The sequence below is a fragment of the Ammospiza caudacuta genome, chromosome 2 (assembly GCF_027887145.1).
Source record: "Ammospiza caudacuta isolate bAmmCau1 chromosome 2, bAmmCau1.pri, whole genome shotgun sequence".
Classification (NCBI taxonomy): domain Eukaryota; kingdom Metazoa; phylum Chordata; class Aves; order Passeriformes; family Passerellidae; genus Ammospiza; species Ammospiza caudacuta.
The window spans coordinates 34,184,253-34,206,386 of NC_080594.1; the positions used below are offsets into that span (position 1 = coordinate 34,184,253).

Below are 22,134 nucleotides of genomic sequence, written 5' to 3' on the forward strand. Positions count from 1 at the left end.
AGGAGAGCAGTGAGGCCAGAGTCCAAAAGGACTTGGATTGGCTGGGGAACATCCTGGATGGTACAATCCTGTGCCTGCAGCACTATAAATCCAGGAAAGACGTGGAGGGAAGGAAACCTTGGGGCTTTGTGTCTGCTTCCTGGGAGAAACAGCAACAACAGCAGGTGTCCTGGAGACTTTGGAAGGAGAGGAGCAGCCCTCCCAAGGAAGCCACTCCTTTGGGGTTCTCCCATGAAAATGTGGACTCCCTTCCTCCTGAGCTGCCTGCTCTACACCCTGGGGATAGTGGCACAACCGTAAGTGCCATTTAAAAATCTAGTGATTGATAAGAATGCTGAGGGAGGGGCCAAGATAGCAGGGAGAGAGTGTGGGACCCTGTGAGTCAGCTCCTGGAAGAAGGGTGGGGTGCAGAGCCTTGTTGTGAATGCAGGGCCCTCCTGAAGGTGGGAACCTCTCCCATGGACATCTCTGCAGTACAAGAACTAGGTGAGCACTGGTGGTGGGAACAAGAGTGAAGGAGTGCAGGATGAGGTGGGATGAAGGAAAAGGTGTAGAATAAAGTGAAGGGCAAATGAAAAGGGCTGCAAGGCAGGTGATGGATAAGCAGGAACCAATCTGCTGTCAGGGTAGTTGAGGAGCCATGTCAAAGCAAGAAGGGCAAATTCTGTTCTGTCACCTGAAAGTATTCGTCTTGTGTTTATCTGAAATGAACTCTATACTTTCCATCCCCCTGTGCAAGGTTCTCACTCTGGCAATCTGTCCCAGTCTCCCCAGCAGAGCAGCACCTCCTAGCCTCAGAGAGATGGCAAACTCTCCTGTTTCCTCAGGCCAGCCTTGTAGTGCCAAGAGTGGGCGGGAGGGCTCCCCACTATATCTTGTTTCCCCACTACAGGAGGTACCTGATCATCATTCCAGCTGCCCTGCCCTACCCCTCATTCCAGAGGGCATGCTTGGACCTTCGTGGGGTTGAAAAGCCCATTCGTGTGGCTTTAACCCTCGTGCACCCATCTGGCAACCTCACCCTCTACCGCAAGGTCGTCCGGAACAACTGGATCTTCGAGTGCACCAGATTCCAGGTCAGAGGCATACTTGGCAGGGAGCTCTTGCTGGCAGCTCACAGCTTCCTCATTTGCCTCTCACCAAAGAGAGAGAGAATGAGGAAGACAGAAGATAAGGGGTTATGGAGAGAAGTGAATGCAAAATCACGGGGAGGGTTTAGTGGCAGCCTGGTGGCTTTGCTCCTTGCCTTTGTCTGTCTGCATGGCACTCTTCCTGTGGGATATCCTGGTGGCACACTGGGGAAAGGCTGCCTGGCCAGGCAGCAAAGGTCTGAGGAGGATGGATAGCTTAGAAGCACCCAAGTGGCAGTCGTGCAGCTCATTCTCTCCCCTGAGGAGCATGCAATGTCACAGTGTGTTGTTTGTGAATCTGTAATGCAGAAAGAGTCACAGCTCTCATCTCAGACAGCTTCCCTCATGTCTGCTTCTTTCCAAGCTTTTCTTTCTGGGCTTGAACATGTCCTGGAGGACTAGGAAAGACATGGGAGGGTGTACACACAATCTCAGTATAAATCTTTCTTATTTGCCAAACTCATGATCCTTATTTTCTTAGTTTGCACTGATAATAAGGTGGGATTTCAGACTTTGTGACCCTCACACTCTAGGAAATGGAATTCTCATCACCATAGACCTTTTCTTCCCTTGAGTTAAATCTTCTCCATCTTGCTCCATGCAGATTCTAACAGTGGTCCCATGAAGGAGTAAACAATTTTCTGTGTCAGAACAGACTCCTTTTTCTCTTGTCCAAGATCCATCCCAGCTGCTAAGCCCTGTTCTGTGTGCTTCCACAGACACAGCCTTTGGCCATTGAGGGGACACCCTGTGCTGGCCTCCAGAGTAAGATGGCAAAGAGCCTGGCCTTGCAGTGCAGCTGAAGCCAGAAGAGCACTGCTCTGATGCCTGCTAACCTCGTGGCTCTCCTGTTCTGTGTCCCAGGTGCCCCGACCTGCAGGCAGCCAGGAGGTGGCCACTGTGCACCTGCACATCTCCAATGGCCACTACTTCAGTGCAAGTGAAGAGAAAAAGGTCCTGATCCGCAGGGCTGGACCAGGCACCTTCATTCAGATGGATAAGCCCATCTATAACCCAGGACAGACAGGTGAGCAAAGCACAGAGCACCCTGACAGTGGCCCTGCCTTGACCTCCCAGGCTTGGTTCCCAGTTTCCTGTCAGTGGAGTGCTAAGCACTTTGTGCCATGTGGCCTCCGTGGGGACAGAGCTGCAGTGAGGGACCCCATGTTTTGGCAGCAGGAGGGGCCTGGGAGGGGAGGCCTGACATGCTCTAGGAGCAGAGCTGGCTTGGAAAAGGGAGCAGACCTGAACATGGTCTCCTTGGCCAGGGCCAGGTGGGACTGGTGTGCGTACACTGCAGACAAGGAGATGTAAGGGTAACTCTGGCTGTAGCCCATGGGAAAACCCCTAAATTGTGAAGCAGCTGTGCTGCTGCCACGTGCTTGGAGCAAGCAGAGGTGAGTGGGGCTGAGCAAAGGGTGAGAGGGGCTGCAGGGCAGGCATGGGGCTGCCACTAGGGCTGGGTGTGAGCTGTGGTTCTGGGGTGAGACAAGAGTGGGGCAAGTCCATTCCCATGTACACTCTGTCTGTAATGTGCTTTACTCCATTTTCTCCCTCCAGTGAAATTCAGGATTGTGACATTGACTGAAGATTTTGTTCCTGTTAACAGCAAGGTAAAGCCTGTCTAAGTGGAGACAAGGAAGTCTCCAGGCTTCAGGTGGTTCTGCTTCCTCTACCAACCCCATGTCAGGGAGAAATAGCAACAACAGCAGGTGTCCTGGAGACTTTGGAAGGAGAGGAGAGGCACCCTACTTTCTGGAACAGTCCCAGAACCCAAGGTGGTCAATGCCAACCCTCGAGTAAACCAAATTTGAACAGCAATTCCTGTTGGCTGATGGCTCTGCTGTTGCTGTTGTAGGATGGCTGCTGGTTGATGGGAGGGTTGGATGGTCTTTGGGGAGTGTGCCAGCATTCCCAGCTAGCTGAGTTACCTGAGTGCACCTGCCCTTGCCAAAAAAGCAGGCAGGGATTCTGGGGACCAGTCTGTGGGTTGCTGACCGTGGGCATAATTATCAGACAAAGACATCACCAGACTTGAAGATCCCCTCCCACAGCTCCAGAAAGCTCAGTGATTTGTGCAGTGTGTGGCACCTGAGGGTGGCAGGAGAGCCTGAAGCAAACTGCAACATTTTAAGAAAAATTAATTAATATGGGGAAGGATTCACAGGAAGTGATCATTAAAAAAAGGAGAGAAAACAGTATAACCAAATTATACTGACTTGCTGCTGGCAGCAGCTCAATGTCCCCATGTCAAGGGAGTGAGAAGTTGCCAGAGACTTACATATGTGGTGGCCAGGAAACTGCAAGGCTAGTGCCATTCCTCAGTAAGCAACTATATCTGCAGCCAGCAGCTATAGCCATTTCACTTCTCAGTCCTCAAGCAATTTAGGGAGAGCCAACAGGAATTCATGCCATGACAATTAAAATACTGAAGGGCACACATTAGGGGAGTTGGACCAAATCCTTCTAGACTAAAATAAAGGGAGAGATCCTTCCAGCTTCTTTATTACTGACTTAATTTCCTCTTTCTTGGGCTATTGGTGAGGTTCTAGGATCATACATTCCTTTCTTCTCCCCAAAGGGAAGGCATATATCTTATATTAATAAGATAATGAAGTATAAACAATACATTTGCTTCCAGGCCTACAATTGGTTCATGTACATATTTGACTGTAAAGGCTTGATGTCTGTGTGTGAGTACAAACAAATTAACATTGTAACTGTTAATTTTGCTGTGATGAAAATTCAAAGAGATTGTGTTTAGCCAAAGCTTGAGTGCACTGCAGCACTGAAGCTATAATATCTAGTTTGTAAAATAGATGAGTTGAAGTTAATATGGGTGGTGTTCACCAACAGCTTAATCTGCACTTTTTTTTTATTTCAGTGAAAGCAGAGCTGCCTCTGATAACTTGTTATGAAAGCTTAGAATGATGAATAATGTGAATTACATGTCAATTGCATGTTTACAGTCTGGTTATTCTCCTGAGCTCTGCTCCTGTGCCTCTTTATGTGTTGTGATCTCAGATTAGAGGCTCTTCACCAATACTGCCTCCTGGATGATAGATGCAGAGATATAAGGACAAACAGAGAATTAATGGGCCTAGAAGGGCTGAAGGGTATCCTCTCTTGTCCCTCCCTGTTACTGTCAGCTGCAGTCAGCATTAATTCATAACTTTCAGCCTTACCTCCTATGCCACGGATTTTAAGGGAAGATTTTCTGAGTATTCTTCCTATAGGTGATGCAGTTTTGCTATTTATTGGGATATATGTTACAAAACTGGGGCCATTTAATATTTGTGAACTTGGGATGATGATATTTAAAAGTCTTCTTACTCTTCCCCATTTTATTAGAGCAAATTCTAGTTTTCATCATTGTGAAATACCTACCAAAATGCATCTTAAATATTCAGGCATCAAAAAGCAAATCTGAAGAATAGCATAGATTTTTACTATTCCTTACTATTTCAAAGCAGCTGTCCTGCTTTCAGTAGGATCACGCTTCTTGTTACCATAATGTTGGTCACAGTACAGGGACTGGGTGGGTAAGAGAAATTTATGGGCAGGTTGCTGTGTCATGCCAGTTTTTGATGTGCTGTCTGTTTGCTTTGCAGTACTCCATGGTGGAAATCAAGGTGGGTGTTCCAGTCTTATGAGGAAAGGTATTTCAGTATGGATAGTGCCTAGGATGCTTACTGGTTCAAATTACTTTTCTCCATCTCTATGCATGCACATTCTCTGTCCAAATGCTTCTTGTTTACAAGACTTGATGATACAAATGGTTTGATTTCATCCATTTCTACATTCAGAAATGTAGGCCAGGCTTTAGCTAATTTTTATAGTCCATCTTTACTGGAGGCTGCAGGGTCTAAATGTCAGAACCTTCCATACCTTCTTTTTCCATGGCTGTGCAGAGCAGAGCAAACCTGGGTGGGTTGGTTCACCTCTGTTGGTGCTCCAGCATCACCACCTGGGCTAAAACCAGCAGGAGCCTGTGAAAGCCTCTGAAATGTCTGACATGCCTTTGAATCCAGTGGGCTCTGGGTGGAGAACAGCCAGCATTGCTAATGACTCCCTCTTCTTTCCTTCCCTTGCACCGCAGGACCCGAACCAAAACCGCATTGGCCAGTGGCTGGATGTGAGACCAAAACAGGGCATTGCAGATCTCTCTTTCCAGTTAGCTGATGAACTCTCCCTGGGGACTTACACCATCAGTGCCCAGTCCTTTAAGTCCAGCTCAGTGCAGTCCAGCACCTTTAAGGTGGAGAAACGTGGTAAGGAGAATGAAGAAAGGGACGGAAGAAGTTTGATGCTTGTTTGTTGCTTGCCTGTCTGTATAACAATGTAAAGCCACATGTTGTAAAATGGGATTTACTGTCTGAGAGCTATGACTGAACACAAATTTATGGGCAATATAGAAATGAACACAAGGGAGATTGTGCTGGAGATTTCTGGAGAAGGTACCTTCTGGCAGAATACACTAAAGACCTCTGCAAGACTGTTGGGGAAAAAAAAAGGATTCTTTCTTTGGTTTCCCTGTTTTTAATTAATGCTTGCTTTTACCTCATTAACATGTTCCTTCATGGGAACATACTCTTCTCTTTTGTGATCCTGTGCCCAGGTAGTCTTCTGCCCTTGATGGAGTAACTCTGAGGTTTTTGTTCCAGTGTTGCAGAAGTTCGATGTTTTCTTCGAGGGACCAGCTCAGATTTATGCTTCAGATAAAACCATCCCACTGCAAGTGTGTGGCAGGTAAGGAGAATGTTCAGGGGAAAGATTCCATCAAAACTGTGTCTCTCCTTCCGTATGTCTCCTGTCTTTTCAGTCCATCAAAGAGAGGTGGCTCAAGAAGGGTCAAACAGAGCCATTCCTTTAGAGGAATCCCAAATAGTTCAAGAGTTAAGCTAATGGGTTCTTCCTTGGGGAAGAGGTACCTGAGCCACACAGGAGAGAAAACATCCAGCTATTGGACGACTTGCCCTAGGCCACAGATACCCTCCTCTGGAAGATGTGCCTGTCCAGCATTGAAAGATCTCATGTGGGAAAAACACTTACCAGATAAGGGACAGACATGTGGAGGTAAAGGAGCAGGAACAGGCATTTATTTCGGAGTTTATGCCTTTCCTTCTCACTTATATGCTACTGAACTTACTACCTTAGAAGCAGTAGATACATTTCTCTAGTTATGTGGTTATCAGCAAAAAGTGAGCAGATGAGAGTGGGAAGGAGGGCAGAACCTCTGACACCAAGTATAAACACAAAGAAGGGAGGACAATGAGCTCAAAAGCACTCAAAATCTGGTGAGCTCATTTGTATTTGGGGCTGCATTGTCTGGAGACTTTTGGTGTCTCTTTTGCCACTGATTGGTCTGACATAATTTCTCATTAATTGGGACAGTTACAATCAGGTCATATGAGGCTGTAGTAGTAAATAGTGCACACCACTCCACATCACCAGGATGGGTCACAGATGTCATCTTTTTACTGATACTGTCGGGAGCATTGCTTCAAAGGGCAAGTCAGAGAGGAGTCAAAGCAAGAAAAGGCAGCAAAGCAGGCAGAGGAAATACCTAAAAGTCTAAATCAGCAGGGCAGGTCTGACGATGGAAACAAGAGCCCTGATCATGAGATAGGCCCATAGTGAGGCAAGTCTGAGGTCACTCTGTGGCTCTGTTACTGCAGTTTGCTGTCTGCAGGGACACCCATTTCTGCTGCTTTCCCCCCCAAACTAATATCTTCACTGAGTGGATAAATCAGGTCCACCCTCTGTGTCTGCCTGCAATTCCAGGACAGCAAGTGCTCAGAAGTGGGAGAGCTCCAGAGGCTGGGTCTGCTCCTGCCTGTTTCTGCATCTATTCCTTTGCTCCTGCCATCTGTTGGATGCCAGACCACACTATTGCACTCCCAAAGTACTCAAAGTGCTTTATTTTAATTTGTGCCTGCCTGCTTGCCAGCTGCAGTAAGACCTTCATCACCAAAGGCACATGTGTGGAGTGATGTGCCTGACAAAGCAGGCAGTGCCTCTGCCCAGAAGCTCCTGTGGCCTTCTCCCTGCAGGTACAGTTTTGGGAAAGCGGTGCGAGGGACCGTGCACATGGCTCTGTGCCAGAAAGCGAGGAGGTGGCCCCAGAGTGCCAGCAAGGACATCTGCAGGGAATACAGCGGTGCCGTGAGTAAAACCCTGGAGGCATATGGGCACTAAAGAAGCACCACAGAGGATGCAGTGCCAAGGGCTGAGTGAACAGAATGAACTGCTCAGAGCAGTCTGACCTTGAATGAGCTGAACTGCTCCAGTCTGACCTTGAACGTTTCTGGGAATGAAGCATCCACCACCTCCCTGGGAAATGTGTTCCAGTGTTTCACGAGTTCTGCATTATTATTTGTTGCAGTTGATAGTTAGACCGAATGACTAATCCCTTGTACTTCTGGCCCCTACCCTTATAATAATACCTGTCACTCCCTATTGCAGACAGCAAGCAATGGGTGTTTCACCCCTTCTGTCAGCACATCAATCTTCAATCTGACTCCCAGCGAGGAAGACAACAAACTTTATGCAGAAGCCTCTCTCCTGGAGATGGGCACAGGTACCCAGGGGCTCAGCAGGGAGAGTTCAGGGGCAAGAGGACCCATTCAGGGGGCTTGAGGATTAGAGAGGGCACACATCCCCCTCTCCTCCTCCCTGCTGCTGGGATCATCATGGGACATGGAGAGCTACTCTGCCAGCAGCAGGAGGATGAGGAGTGGCTGGGAGCTGGATGAGTGGTGTGGGTCCATGAGGCTACAAAGAGGCTTTCAGGCAGCGTAACTAAAGAAGCAGCTGCCACAGGAGCAGCCTCCAAACCTTGAAGAATGCTGGTTTTGGGGAGGAAGTTACATACACTGCTAAGAGGGGTTGGGAATAACAAAGTGAGATTAAACTACAGTGCAATAGTCACCTCTGGTACTGATTCTTCTTCCCTTGCACTCTGCATTTCAACAGGGGTGCAGATCAACACCTCCAGGCAAATCCTCATCTCCAGGACAGCTGCAAGGGCAGTATTTGAGACACCCAATGAATATTACATCCCTGGAGTGCCGTACAGGGGGAAGGTGATTTTCTTCCCTTGCTTTTTTGCTACCTCTCATTTGCCAAGGAATATGGCATGTGGTAAATCTAACTGGCCCAAAGCATTTCCTGCTCCTCAGACAGAGTACTTTACCTTGCACTGTGTCTCATTGCTTCACAGTGTAGCTACAGCTGCTGCATTTCAGGTTCCCTGTTGTGTTTGCACCTCCCATGTCTGCTGAGAGCAATGAGTGGTGTCTCAGCAGGGATGCTGCAAGGATGTCTCAGCTGTAGGCTAGGAGAGAAACTCCTCATGTTCTAGCCACACACACCTTTTGGAGCAGAGAGATTTGAACCATGCTCAGCTTCACCTCAGAGATCAGGGAGTTGTACAGAGATGAGGGAGTTGTGCGATTTTCCTGTCTTGTTGGGGCCAGACCGAAGTCTGTAGGCGACCTACACAGGAAGGTCTATGCTTGTCAGAGATAGGAAGGTTTTGGGTATGACTTTGGAAGAAATATTTGACTTTGGCTTTCCTGCCTCACCCTGTTGTCACCAGATTAAGGTTCAGGATCACTATGGAACTGGTATGAAGAACAGGAAAGTTTATCTTGTGATAAGGTTTATGAGGCGTCGATTTATCAAAACGTACATCACAGATGACAGTGGAATAGCATCGTTCAACCTCGACACTACTGCCTGGAACAGCTCATCAGTCTCTCTGGAGGTAAACACCACCTCTGCATATGGGACAGTGAGAGTCCTTGAGGTCTCCCTGTGCTCCCCCCTCCTGCCCTACAGCCCCCCTGCCAGCTCAGGCCTGGGCTCACCACGCAGATCTGCACAGAGCCAGCTTGAAGGCACCAAGGCAACAGCCTTTCCAAACCAAGCTGATGGCAGCCTAACAAAGCACTGAAGCATGAACTCCTCATTTCTGTGTGTTTCTGTGCCCTTCCAGGGGAGGTTCACACTGGAGGAGTTCATGCGCACTCCTCGAAGGCCTGACTTCCCTTACATGAACGCTTACCATCACCTGCAGCCCTTCCATGTCACAACCAAGAGCTTCCTGGACATACACCCACCCATGGAAACACTGCCCTGTGGGCTGAAGCACAATGTCCAGGTGACCTTCACACTCAGCAGGGATGACCTGGGAGAAGACACCAGCCGTATAAGTTTTGCATACTATGTGAGTAAGGGTGGTAGACTACCTGTGGGGAAAGGCTGCACTGACAGGACCAGACCTCAGTGGAAAGCTGAGGATATAATTTAGGTAATCCCTGGAGGGATGACAGCTAAACCTTATTCTCAGGGGACTGGGTGAATGCTATATCTGGTAGGGCTCAGCCTGGCCACACTGTGATCCTGGTGCTGGGGTTCCAGTCACCTCCGTGAATAGGAGGAGGTTTCTGTCTTTGTAATCCATCACCCCCTTAGCCTCTGCAAGTCTGCTACTGGAAAATTATTCTCCCTTTAAAACAGGTGGGGTATTCCTTTTCCACTCTGGTTATCAAATAGCTGCTCAGTGGATTTTGGTCTGTTCTAGAGGCCAGCCTACCAGAGGAGAAGCACTTTAGTTATCACTCACCAATCTGCAGTGAGCCCACTACCCATACATTGTCCTCACTGAACAGACTAGACCAGAGACTCCTGTGTTAAAGACTCTCCTCCCACCTGTGATGTCTGCAAATCTCCTAAAGTATGTAGATTGTACCCGCAGTTCTGGGGCTTGATTTCGCTTTTGAGAACCAGAGGCATGTAGGTAAGTGTGGATGCACTCTGGTGGCAAACAGCAGTCTGCTCATCCCATGTCCCTCTTCCTGCAGGTCACTGGCAAGTCTGGAATTGTTGTCAGGGGCCAGAGGAATATCCAGATGGGGAAACTGAACAGTAAGTCATGGCAGGGAAGTGGAAATCGTTGCACCTCGTTGGTTTCTAGGTTGGACATGAGAATTGCCAGAGTTTCTCCCAGATTCCCTCAATCTATAGGTCTGGAGAAGTCAGCAAACAGGACAGAGGGAGGCTGAAGAAGCAATTGTGTCAAATGTGAAAGAGAGTAAAAAGACAGAATGAAACAATGATGGGAAGAGAAACTGGGAGGATGTAGGGGAAGATGGAATACATAGGGTCAGAGAATGGAGGGAGAGGGCAGACAGTGCAGCAGCACAAATTGGTTTGACATTTTGAGATTATATGGCACAAAAAGAAGGGAAGAAGGAGGTCTTGGTGGGCCTATGGTGAAAATCTGCCTTTCCTTCTTCAGTGTTGAAGGGCTCGTTCTCCATCCCTTTGACCTTCACTGCCGACTTGTCCCCGTCACCTTCCTTAGTGGTGTACTCCATCTTCCCCAACGGAGGGGTCACAGCTGACAGCATCCGCCTGAATGTTGCCTTGTGCTTCCAAAACCAGGTGAGACTCACCTCTGTGGCTGCAGGAGAGCTGATCAGCAGGAGTCAGGAGGCTTGAGGGAAGGAGACCCTCAGATCCTTCCAAGAGAGCACTGGGCAGAAGAGATGGAAGGGGTATCTGCAGCACAGTGCCCAGAGACCGGGAAAGCTTCAGCAGTGACTTCTGATAGCAGTGGCTGAGCATGGGAGATGCCAGTCTTCTTCTTTCTGCCTGTGCCATCTATCTGTCATCTTCCTCACATCTCTTTCTTTTTCATATTCCTTTCCTGGTGTGTTGTTCCAGGTCAAGGTAGGATTCCCAGGTAAAGAAGCCCAGGCAGGGTCAGCAGTGCAGCTCCAGCTGCAGGCAGCACCTGGCTCCCTGTGTGCAGTCCAGGCAGTGGATGAAAACATGTTCACCACCAGACCAGACCATGAGCTGACCAGCCAAATGGTGAGTGTCTGTGCAACCAGGCAAAACCTCAGGAGTGATGGATGAGCTGGGCGAGGCAGGCAGGGGCTGTGGCAAGGGGAGCTGGGGGCCAATGAATGAGGAGGTCTGTGTGTGAAGGAGAAAGCAGAGCCTGCCTGGGAAGAAGGACAGGAACTGATGTGCATGCTAGGGGAGGATGGAGTGGAGCATCTGGAGGTATCTGCTCCTTGCCCAATCCTTCCCTGCCTGTGAGTTTGCCTAGGTCTATGGTTTGTTCCCTGCTGCCTACCAACGTGGATACCCCGCCCAAGTAGAAGAGCATTCAGATCGCTGTGTGCAGCCTCAGTCCTTGTCGTCTCTGCTACGAGGAAGGCCACAGCATTCCTTTCAGCCTGACATCTTCAACCTCTTCCGGGTAATCACCTCATGATGTTTTCCAGAGCTGTTGCAATTATGAGCATCAGAGATATTTTCTCCCCAAGCAGTCTGAGAGGGCTTTTCCTCCTCTAGACTGACCCTGCTGTCTGCCCTGACTGAACTGTGTTGTCTCAAAAGGTGTACAACCCCATTGAGTAGGAATATCCGTATTTCCCTCCACATGTGCACAAAGCAAGGTGATGAAATCCTGGATCATCAAACTCCTTTTTTTTACTTGAATGGGAATGAGGAATGCGGAATGAGTTCCTGGGCTGTGTACTGTTAGTCTACAGTATTAGAGAAAAGAGAGACAGGGACCAATCCCAAGCATTAGACCATGGGTTGTTGCCATGGCTTAGTTGTTAGCTGCTTTTTGCCACTATTTTGGGCAGGTCCCAGGCAGACCTCTTGGTGTCTTAAGGGCAGATCTCCTTCATGCTTCCCTCAGCACTGTGTCTGCTTGGGCCAGTGCTGCTCTGGGTTGCCTGGGCACTGCATTATCTCTGCTTTTCCAGAGTAATTTGAAGAGCAGCAGTCAGTCTTCCACACTCACAGATGCTTTTTTGCCTCCCCTGCCCTTCCTCTTTTCCTAATAGAACATGGGACTGAAAGTCTTCTCAAACCTTGTAATCAAGAAGCCCTCTCAATGCTCTCGTTGGATGGATAGGAAGCCAATCATAGGTGAGCTGCACTTTGAGCCTACCTGGGACATGAGCTCTTTGGGGTTTGTTGGTGGTGGATATCGTCTCTCTTAAGAGTACCGGGTGCTGCTGCCACAGTCCACCAGACTTAGTAGGAGTGACCCAGTCCCCATAAAAAAGGGCTCTGAAGAACGTCAGTACGTGGATGTTCCCTGACATTAAAGGATGACACTCCCTTTCCTCACAGACAAACCCAAGCAGGGCCCAGGATCTGTTTCCCAGTGTCTATTCCCATTCCTCAGGCTGTACTGAGACCCAGCTTCTGTCCCCATTTGTAGCCACAGAGACAGCCTCATGTTCTTTCTCTGTGTCTCAGTTTGCACTTGATAACTGTACTAAGCTGGCTCGTGTGCCTGCCTCTATTTAAACCATTGCTTGCTGTGGAATGTGAGCTTTGTGCAGCAAGCAAACAGTTCTAGTACTCACAGAATTATAGAAGTGTTGGTTATAATGGCTCTCTGGAGGGTCTCAGTCTCTTAAGCAAAATCTCTGGGTCAGCTCAGGAAAGGACTTTGTCTAACCAAGTCTTGGAAACCCTGCAATCAGCTCACTACAAGTTGTTTCTCCTGCTATCACTTTTTTTCCTTCATTTCTAATCTCTCCCATGAAGTCAGTCCAGTCCCTTGTGCTTTCTTCTGCCAGACTCTCCCATGTCTCTCTTACTGCTTGCTTTGCCTCCAGCCCTACTGCAAGACTGTCTATGGTTGGGAGGATTCACCTCTCCCACTCTGGCAGGATTCCTTACTCTTTCCTTCAGGGGTGCCTTCTACAGAAGACCAAAGAATCAATGAGGAACAACCCCTATTTACAACTCACAGAAGATCTCACCACTATTTCCCTGAAACTTGGATCTGGAATCTGTACTCTGTTGGGTAAGTGATTCCTGACTTTACAAATGGACAGAAGGATGACCCTTTGCTGTAGAGACTTGGCTGCCTTGAGTTTGTGTAAAAGAGGTGCAAAGAGACCTCTGCATGCAAATTATGGGGCTCTTCCCTGCATTTGTAGACTGTCAAACTAGTAGACTTTGAGGTGCAGAACTGAAGTGTACACAGATTTAAGGAACAGGAGTACACTTCCACACCAAACCACCATGAGTGTACAGAGCTGGAATGCTTGGGCAGTGTCTTGCTCAGAAAAAGGACATAAAGCCTTTACTGATGGCATTTAAAGAGGGTTTATGGCTCTGGGGAAAAAAATTGCTGAGAACTGCCTTGCTGTGAGCCACTGGAGGAAAAGTTATTGGCAATACAGCAGAAGTTGATCCAAGCATGAGGACCTGTGTTACCTCCCTCAGCAGGGCCATGAGCACTCTTCATTGCACCTCCTTCCCTCTCCCATAGCAGATGAATCTCTTCAGGCAAGTTCTCTCTTCCTCTCAGCTCCAATGGCAGCAGGAATGTCTCAGTCACAGCACCTGCTGCTGCTGCACAGTGGAAAGTCAAGATGTTCTGCTTGGCTGGGAGGGGGTTTGGCCTTGCCCCAACCATGAGCCTCAGAACAGTTCAGCCCTTCTTTGCGGACGTGACGCTGCCATATTCCGTCATCCGTGGAGAGACCTTCCTGATGAAAGCCACTGTCTTAAGCTACCTGCAGCAGTGCATGCAGGTGTGTCACTGAGTGGGACAGGCCTACTCTGCCCTCCAGTTTCAGAGCTCATGGTGTCAAGCCATCTCACCTGAGCTGCCCAGTCACTCACCTGCATCTGTCATTCCCGCAGATCCAGGTGGTCCTGGCTAAATCCTCAGACTTCCAGGTGGAGCCATGTCTGACTTGCAGGGACAAGGAGTGTCTGTGTGCAGAGGAGTCCAAGACCTTCATGTGGAATGTGACAGCAGTCCAACTGGGTATGGCAGCAAAAAGGAACTGGTGATGGGGAACCCCAAAACTGAAGTGAAAGAGTGTGGGAGGCCCAGAGAAGTTGGCAGAGCCAGGTCTCCTCTGAATCCTGAAGTCTGTCCTTAATGGTGCAAACATGCAATCCATCATGTTTGCTTTCTTTCTCTCTTCTTAGACAGACTCACCAGAGAGGGCAGAAACTCCTGAAGAGAGGGCTGTGGGGCCAGCTGGGGAGGAGGAAGCTGTGTGGATAAGGGTGGGGGAATTTTGTATTGCTGGTCCTGTGCTTCACAAGCAATGGGAAGGGCATGCTGGGCTCTGAGGGTTGCTGGACCCTCTGTTGTTCAAATCATATTACAGTGCAGTGAAGTCACTGCTGGAGAGATGTTACTGAGTTTCCTCATGCTCAGGGTGTCTGAACAAGCTGTCAGCTGGCTGGCTCACCTTTACTGGCCAAACCACCGAGGCCATGAAGCCCAACAACCCAAAGCATTTCAGGTCACTATGGGTTAAAGAAAGTTTACTCCATTTGGCCGCAGGTATAAGAAAAGGACTCTGTTGAATTTATTTGCTAGGGACTCTGAACATCTCAGTGAGGACAGAGGTGCTGGACCCCACGTCATGGTGTGGGGGCAGGAAGCCCTTACCAGCTGCCGTGAGGGGGAGACACACACTAACCAAACACTTGCTGGTCCAGGTCAGTACAAGAACAGCTGCATTTCTGTCTATGATATCCCTGCCCAAGGGGGAAGGCAGCCTGACGTGGGCTAAATAGTTTTATCACCTCAGATTTTGGCCAGCAATAGTATACCAAAGCTGTGTCTTAGTTCACTTTATTTCTCCCAGGACCTAGCCAAGCCTGTTCTTGCAGTACTCTTTCTTGAGCTGCATTCCCATGTCTGTGTTCTCCCTGTACCTTTCCCTGCTTTTCATGCTGTACCTGAGCTTTTGTATGTGCTCACTGGCCAGAGAGCCCTGTCCCTCGGGCTAGCTTTTGATCCTTTGAGCAGTGAAGCAGGCAGACCTGCCAAAAAGGAGGAGGGTGCAGTCCCTCACCTCTGAATTCAGACTTGAACTTTCTCTGAAATGTTGATGTCATTTGGGAATTTTACGTGCATTTTTGTTTCTCCTGTCCCACGTGCATGTTTGTGCCCTGGCAGCCAGAGGGTGTGTTAGTGGAGAAGTCCTACAGCTCCCTTCTGTGCCCAAGAGGAGGTATGTGCCTGAGACGAGGTATGTGCACAGCCTCAATGGCTTCTGCAGCCTGAAATAAGTACACCTGAAAGTAGAACTAAACTGTGGGAGGTCTCATGACAGAATGTTTTGAAATTATTTTTCACATAGGAAATTTCACTTCCTATCAGCCACGAATGAATAAGAAATATTACTCCCACATGTGCTGTCCTACATGTATTTGCTGCTGAGTATAAGTGGCAAAATCCTGCTCTGTAGTCTCCTTCCCACAGTGCAACCCTGGGATGTTCCTGGGGCTTGGTAGTCACCAGTGAGAGGTGCTCCAACCCTCCCACCCCATCCCTGCAGCACTGTGCATCTTGCCAGGATGTCCTCCCTTGAGTGATGTCGAGCTGTGATTCGTGTGAGCCTCCTGAAGTGCAGTGAATTGAGCTGAAGTGAAGCTTGGTAGGCCCTTGGCCCCACCAGCAGCTCTCATGTATGGCCTAATCTGAAAATATCCCAGGCAATGCACTCGGTCCAATGACCAGGACAGTCAGTGTGAGCAGGATGTAGGCACTTAGTTGGGCTAGTCTTGTCTCTCCAGTTAGGGGCTTTTGGCTTGGTTTTTCATGCTGCACCTTTTATCCTGCTGTTACCAGGAAACATGGCTGAAGAACCTGTGTCCCTTCGCCTCCCTGACAAGGTAGTCAAGGCTTCTGCCAGGGCTTCCATTTCCATCACAGGTGAGTGACTTCTACTGTGGGCTCACAGACTGCTGGTCTGTGTCAGAGCAAGGCTTAACTTGGTGTCAGAGGATCCACTTGGCATGAAACTGCCCAGAAGAGAAGATGCTGTGCTTCTATTCCCTGTAAACACCAAGATTTCAGATTTTTGGCTTTAATAGAAGAGTAATCTGCACAGGAGAATAATCCTTCTTTTTCTAGCTAGGATCTTGGAGCAGAGACTTGGGACCTTGGCTATTTCTGTGTAGATACAAACAGTAAAGCTTAAAACCATGCTACAGCCGAAGCTCCTGGAGAGAAGAAATCTTTCTTAGCATTATAAAGTTGCAAATGAGCACTTTGGAGAGGGTACTGAGACAGGCCATACCTACCATTAAATACATATATTTGTTTTGCAGGCCAGACTGGTATGAAGCCAGGCCTGGCATAAGTAGCTATGAATACTGTGCAACAGAACCCCAACAGAGGAAAACACAAGGCTTTTCTGACTGGCTGGAGGATGTATGGACACCTTCACACCATCTGACTAGCATCCCTGCTGGCTTCCTCACATTTTGATGCTTGACATATGGCTGGGTAGAACAGGCCTGGCTAAAGACCTGGCATTTCAGCCTTTCCCTGAGTGCTGTTACATTTGCTTGTCTATATGACACAGACTGAGCAGGTGCAGCTCTGCTGACAGCCTTTTACAAACAATATTTGTTACAGCTGGAGCTCTTCAGAATGCAAAAGCTGAGAAAGGGAACTCATCTTCAGGGACTCCATAGAGTTGTCATGACGCCAAGCTGGAAAGAGGCAAAACAGTCACCACTCTCCATCTTGCACTCAGTTGTTTACTTCTCTTCCTTCCTTTCTCTGGTGCTTTCCCCCTGCTGAGATAATGCACTGTTACCCCCTGCCTGGCTGAAAAGGCACCTCAAATAATATTTACACTGTCTTTGTTTTTTGCACCCTTGGATAGGTGACCTCATGGGGTTGGCACTGCAGAACCTGGACCACCTGGTGCAGCTGCCCCATGGCTGTGGGGAGCAGAACATGGTGCTGTTTGCCCCCGTTGTCTATGTGCTGCAGTACCTGGAGAAGACGAGGCAGCTGAGCCCTGAGATCAAGGCCAGGGCAGCAGGATTCCTGCACAATGGTGAGTGCAACAGAGCCACCCTGCCCCTCTGCCTTCCCCTGTGTACAGCATACCAGGAACTCTTGCCCTTCGCCCATTCTGTCAGCACTGTCCCCTCTGTGTTACTGAGCCACATTAATCACTGTTCCCATCTCCCCAGGGTATCAGACACAACTTCTGTACAAGCACAGGGATGGCTCCTACAGCTTCTTTGGGCAGAAGGATGGAGAAGGAAACACTTGGTAAGCGCTGCAAACATCCCTCACTTCTGATATTTCCTGTCTGGGTTAGAGCACCTCATGGATGTGAGGAAGCTGACAAGATGTTCCTTTGGGATGGAGACAGAAGGAACTCTCTGACAGGGAGAGCCTGAGGCACCTGAGCCGCTAGAAAAAGCAGTCAGGCAGGGCAGGAGAGTTTTTGGGAAAGTGGAACAACAAAGATGTGGTCCCAGGGAATGGAAGGTCTTTTTCTTTGTCTCTATACCCCTGCTGTTGGCCCACAGACAACATCAGGTCATGCTACTGGTGACCTGGCAGCCAAGAGGGGTACACATGTCTGGAAAAAAATCAGGTGAGATCTATAAAAAATCCTCTCCTCAGTGAGTGGAGGGGAACTGCCTTGGCACAACTTATACCTATCGTGCTTAGCTGAGATGAATGGAGAAAGGAAGGGAGGAAGAAAAGGGAGAATTCCAGATTGTGTCAGTGATTTGGAGGACATGAAGTGGAACAGGTAAAAGTAGAAGGAGTGGGAGGGTGAAATTACTGGGTAAAGTACTAAGTAGTATGCAAGTAATATATCTGTGGAGACAGAAGCAGGGAGAGGAGCCATTGGGGTGAGTCCTATGGACCATTTCCACTTTTAGATTGACTTTCTTTTTGAAAATTACTCTTTTTTTGCACCCCCACTATGTCATTAGTTCAGGGACAAGCACCAGGAGACCTCTGACTTTCTCTTTGCTTTTTTTTTTTTTATTTTGTTTGTTTGCCTCTTTTTCTCACAACTCATCCTCTTCCTAGGTTGACAGCTTTTGTACTCAAGAATTTTGGCCAAGCCAGAAAATACATCTACATAGATGACAAGAACATCCAGGATGCCCTGCGCTGGCTAGAGCAAAACCAGCTCCCCAGTGGCTGCTTTGCCACCAAAGGGAACTTTTTCCACTCCTCCCTAAAGGTAATGGTGGGCCAGGGCAGGTAGCAGTGCTGGGGAATGCCTGGAGAGATTTTTGACAGCAGAAGATTGTGGGATCCCAAAGGGTCCTAGAAAGTCATTCTGCAACCTGTGCAAGCCCTAAAGAGAGGGAAAACATGAGAGGAATGCTTTTCCTTCTGAGGAGTGGGCCCTCCTAATACCCTGTAAGAGTGAAAGATGTGTTCCCCTCACAGGGCAGCATGGATGATGAAGTCTCTCTGGGGGCCTATGTTGCTGCAGCACTGATGGAGATGGGTCTGCCCCGTCAGGTGAGCATGCTCTGCTCCCTCCTGCTCCCTCCTGCTCTCCTGGACACCACCACGGGGGTGTGCCAGCTGGTGATACTGGTATTCTCCAGGCCATGAACTGGGAGGGAGCTTCTGGGAATGAGTCAAGGTTTGGTCAAATGGTGAAGTCATTCCTCAAAAGAGCCAGTGAGTGTTGTGAAACTGGCCTCATGCAGTATAGTGCTTGGTGGGAATGGCTCCCAGTGCACATCAGGGCTGCACTGCCTGTTTTCTGAAACAGTCTGTAAATTATTTGTTTTCTTTGGAGCTATGTTGGGAAGACATAGTGTGGCCCCTATTCCACCCCTGTCAGAGTTTGGCACGCTGTCTCCTCCCAACACAGGCCAAGCTGATGCAGACTACTCTCCGCTGCCTGCAGAAGGTGGTTCACAACATCACCAACATCTACACAGAAGCCTTGCTGGCCTATGCCTTTGCCCTGGCTGGGGACTATGAGACAACCCAGGAGCTGCTGTACAAACTGGAGGAACAGGCCATCAAATCAGGTGCTGCTTGCTGGGATTCTGGACCAATGTGTGCCCAGCTACAGCAGTTGAAAATTATACATGTATTTATAGATACTCCTTGTATTTGTGCAGTAACTGCATTGTGTTACTGAAAATATAGTAAGGTATTTCACAAACTGTGAGAATGACTTAGAAATAGTTTCCTCAGACTGGAGGATTTCAAGATCCCTTTGAGGGAGGAGGTAGAAGTCTGTCAGCTAAAATGAGGTGAAGCCTTAGAGAATAAATTCAAGAAAGCAATCCTGGCCTGAGTATAGGGAATGTACTGAAGGAGCCCTGAAAGCACTGTGGGGTTTGTTTCCTCTGAAACCAAAATTATGCCCTCCCTCAACAGCCTTCATAATCCTTTTCCTTCTGCAGGAGGAAAAATCCACTGGAGCCCGAAGCCAAGCTCTCCAGCCTCCACAGACTTCTGGCCTGGCACGCAGTCAGTGGACATAGAGCTCACAGCCTATGTGCTCCTGGCATACCTGTCCAAGGCCCGGGTGCACGCCGGTGACATGACAACTGCAGCTGCCATTGTGGCCTGGCTGACACGGCAGCAAAATGCCTACGGGGGCTTTGCCTCCACCCAGGTAACAGCAGCTCCTGTGGAGCCTTTTATAGCCTAGCCTGGCAGCATAAGTCCTCTCGAGGAATTCCTGTTCCAAGCCGGTGCCATTACGGCGGATGCTTTCAGAGGAGCCGTCTCTCCCTCTGCAGGACACGGCTGTTGCCTTGCAAGCCTTAGCGAAGTACGCAGCGAGGGCGTTCAGCACCTCGGGGCAGGCCGTGCTGAGGGTGCGCTCCCAGAGGGCCTTTGGGAAGGCGTTCCCGGTGAGCCGGCAGAGGCGGCTGCTGGTGCAGCAGGCGGTCCTGGTGGAGATCCCGGGGCAGCTCCTGCTGCAGGCCCACGGCAGCGGCTGCGTCTTGGCTCAGGTGAGCAGGTGGGATGAGCGTGGGGAAGGGAGGACTCTGCCGCTTTTCTCCTGCATGAGATCATGCCTGGCCTGTGTTTTCTGCTCCTGGCCCTTATCCTGCAGACAGTGCTGAGGTACCACGAGCTTTCCCCACGGACTCCCGTGACCTTCACGCTGCGTGTCAGCACGGAGCTGAACAACTGCAGCCAGGCGAACCCGCGCCTCCTCACCGTCCGCATCCTCACCAGGTGACTCCAAGGGCTGCTTCCTGCTCCAGCAAGATGGAGTGAGCTTGGGGACTGCAGCCAGGAAGGTCTGAGGGCTCTGATGGAGAGACCCGGCCCTTGGGGTGAGCAGGACAGAGGGAGAATCGGACAGGTGGAAGGCTTGGAGGTGAAGGTGCTGGCTAACTCCTGTGAGAGGGAGCAGTGGCTGCCATGGCCCCAGTCCCAGATGGGACACCTGGCTCAGGGCGTGATACTGGAGGGAAGAGGAGCTGGGAGGGCACTGTCCTCACAGAGTCAGACCCTCTGTCTGCTTTTTCTTCTCCAGCTACATCGGGAGCAGAGTCACATCCAACATGGTGATCATAGAGGTCTCCCTGCTATCCGGATTCATCGTGACTTCCAGATCCAGAATGTTGGTAAGAACTTTGGAATAAGAAAACCCAGCTGTGGTAAATGGGTCCTGCCTGCTTGCTCCTGTTGAGAATTGTTCATTTCGGGCCAGGCAGTAGCTAAATTTGTAGCTAATTTTGGTGCAATTGCTGTTGCAATTGCACCAAAACTTCTTGTTTTCCTACAGCCCCCACAAGGGAGATCAGTGGTGGTTCAGCTTCTCCCACTGGCAGTATTTGGACTTGGGCCAGAAACAAGGTGTACTGCTGGGTGTGCTGACACCAGGATCTGTTTGTCAGAAAGTCTAAGACAGGATTTCTCAGAGATACTTTAGCTCTAGCTAAAAAGATTCTTTTGTTTTCCAATTAAATCATAAATTAAATCACAGCCCTCATGCAGGTCTTTAAAAGCAGTTGAAGACTCAGTGAGATGAAATAAAGAACCTCTACTGGTGCCTGCACCCATCTGCTCACCAACCTATCAGTTGTACATACTACCCACACAGTCTTTGGTCTCCAGAGAGGGAGATTTCTCTGCCCTGGGCAGGGCCAGTGTGGTTCACACATGAGATGCTCACAAGGGATCTCCAAGAGAGACTAGCAAAGATATAACCACTGAAAAATGTACAGTTCCACACAGAGTCCAGAGTCTATACCTTCCCTCCAAAAAACACTGGCTCCCTCAGGTCAGGAATCCCTAAGGAAAATGTTCACAAATTTCATTCCGTTGTTGTTTCCTATCCTAGCTGGAGAACAGAACCATTGTTAAGAAAATAGAAGTGAAAGCTAATGTGGTCTACATTTATCTGGAGAAGGTAAGTGAGAGTAAAAGCATTTGGTGAGAGCAAAAGGTCAGAGGACAAGGACCTGTGTGAGAAGCCTGAGGCTGGTCTAGGTAAGAAAAGATCACTGGTAGAATTGGGGACAGAGGAAGTTGGCCCAATTTCATTGTCATTGGATTAGAATATTCCTACACAATACTGTGAAAATTCCTAGCACAGTATTGTGTGCGATCCCTCACACAATACTCCATTTTAAAGTCTAGAGTCTCTAATGGATTGGAGAAATGTAGTGCAGGAAAACATTCAAATCAGGGAAGATAAAGATGCTGTGACTTCTTTCTCCCCATTCCTTGCTAATTTCCTTCCATCTCCACTAGCTCAATGATGAATCTCAGACTTTCACTCTGCAACTGGAACAAGTAATTCAGGTGAAGAACCTGAAACCAGCCAGCATCAAAATCTATGATTACTACCAGCCAGGTGGGTGCAGATTTCCTATTATTTGGGGGTGGGGAGGTGGGTTCCTGGTTCTCTGGCTGGGAAGAGACATGCAGCCTTCTCTGTGTGCATCCATGTGTAATCACCTTCCTCATTTCCTTTTGCAGAGGAGCGAGCCTTGGCTGAATACAGGGCTGTCTGTAGCTGAGGTAGGCAGCAAGTTCCCATGTACCATCAACAGTGGCATCAGGAAATGGTGGGTCTTGGGCAGGAAACATGGAATATAAGCAAAGACAGGAAGGGGAATGGTAAGCAGTGGGGAATATGTACCCAGCTAGAAACATGAAGTATCTGTTTCTAGGTCTATGGATCAGGTTTTTTTAATGCTCTCCTCTCGTGCATGT

At 49.0% G+C, this 22,134-nt stretch overlaps 1 protein-coding gene across 1 annotated transcript; it reads left to right on the forward strand.

The window, feature by feature from the left end:
- The first annotated feature begins 237 nt into the window (after positions 1–237).
- LOC131554898 (alpha-2-macroglobulin-like protein 1) lies at positions 238–21,938 on the forward strand. Its single transcript, XM_058800492.1, has 34 exons — positions 238–296; positions 893–1,076; positions 1,995–2,157; positions 2,691–2,743; positions 4,742–4,762; positions 5,230–5,401; positions 5,795–5,879; positions 7,184–7,295; positions 7,596–7,710; positions 8,106–8,215; positions 8,731–8,898; positions 9,998–10,079; positions 10,435–10,580; positions 10,863–11,012; positions 11,254–11,406; positions 12,005–12,089; positions 12,867–12,981; positions 13,492–13,717; positions 13,830–13,956; positions 14,524–14,645; positions 15,109–15,163; positions 15,784–15,867; positions 16,829–17,005; positions 17,145–17,226; positions 18,007–18,163; positions 18,376–18,450; positions 18,812–18,974; positions 19,356–19,570; positions 19,698–19,913; positions 20,018–20,142; positions 20,447–20,537; positions 21,257–21,325; positions 21,670–21,772; positions 21,898–21,938. The coding sequence occupies exons 1-34, from the start codon at positions 238–240 to the stop codon at positions 21,936–21,938; spliced, it is 4,101 nt and encodes a 1,366-aa protein (XP_058656475.1).
- The last annotated feature ends 196 nt before the right edge of the window (positions 21,939–22,134 follow it).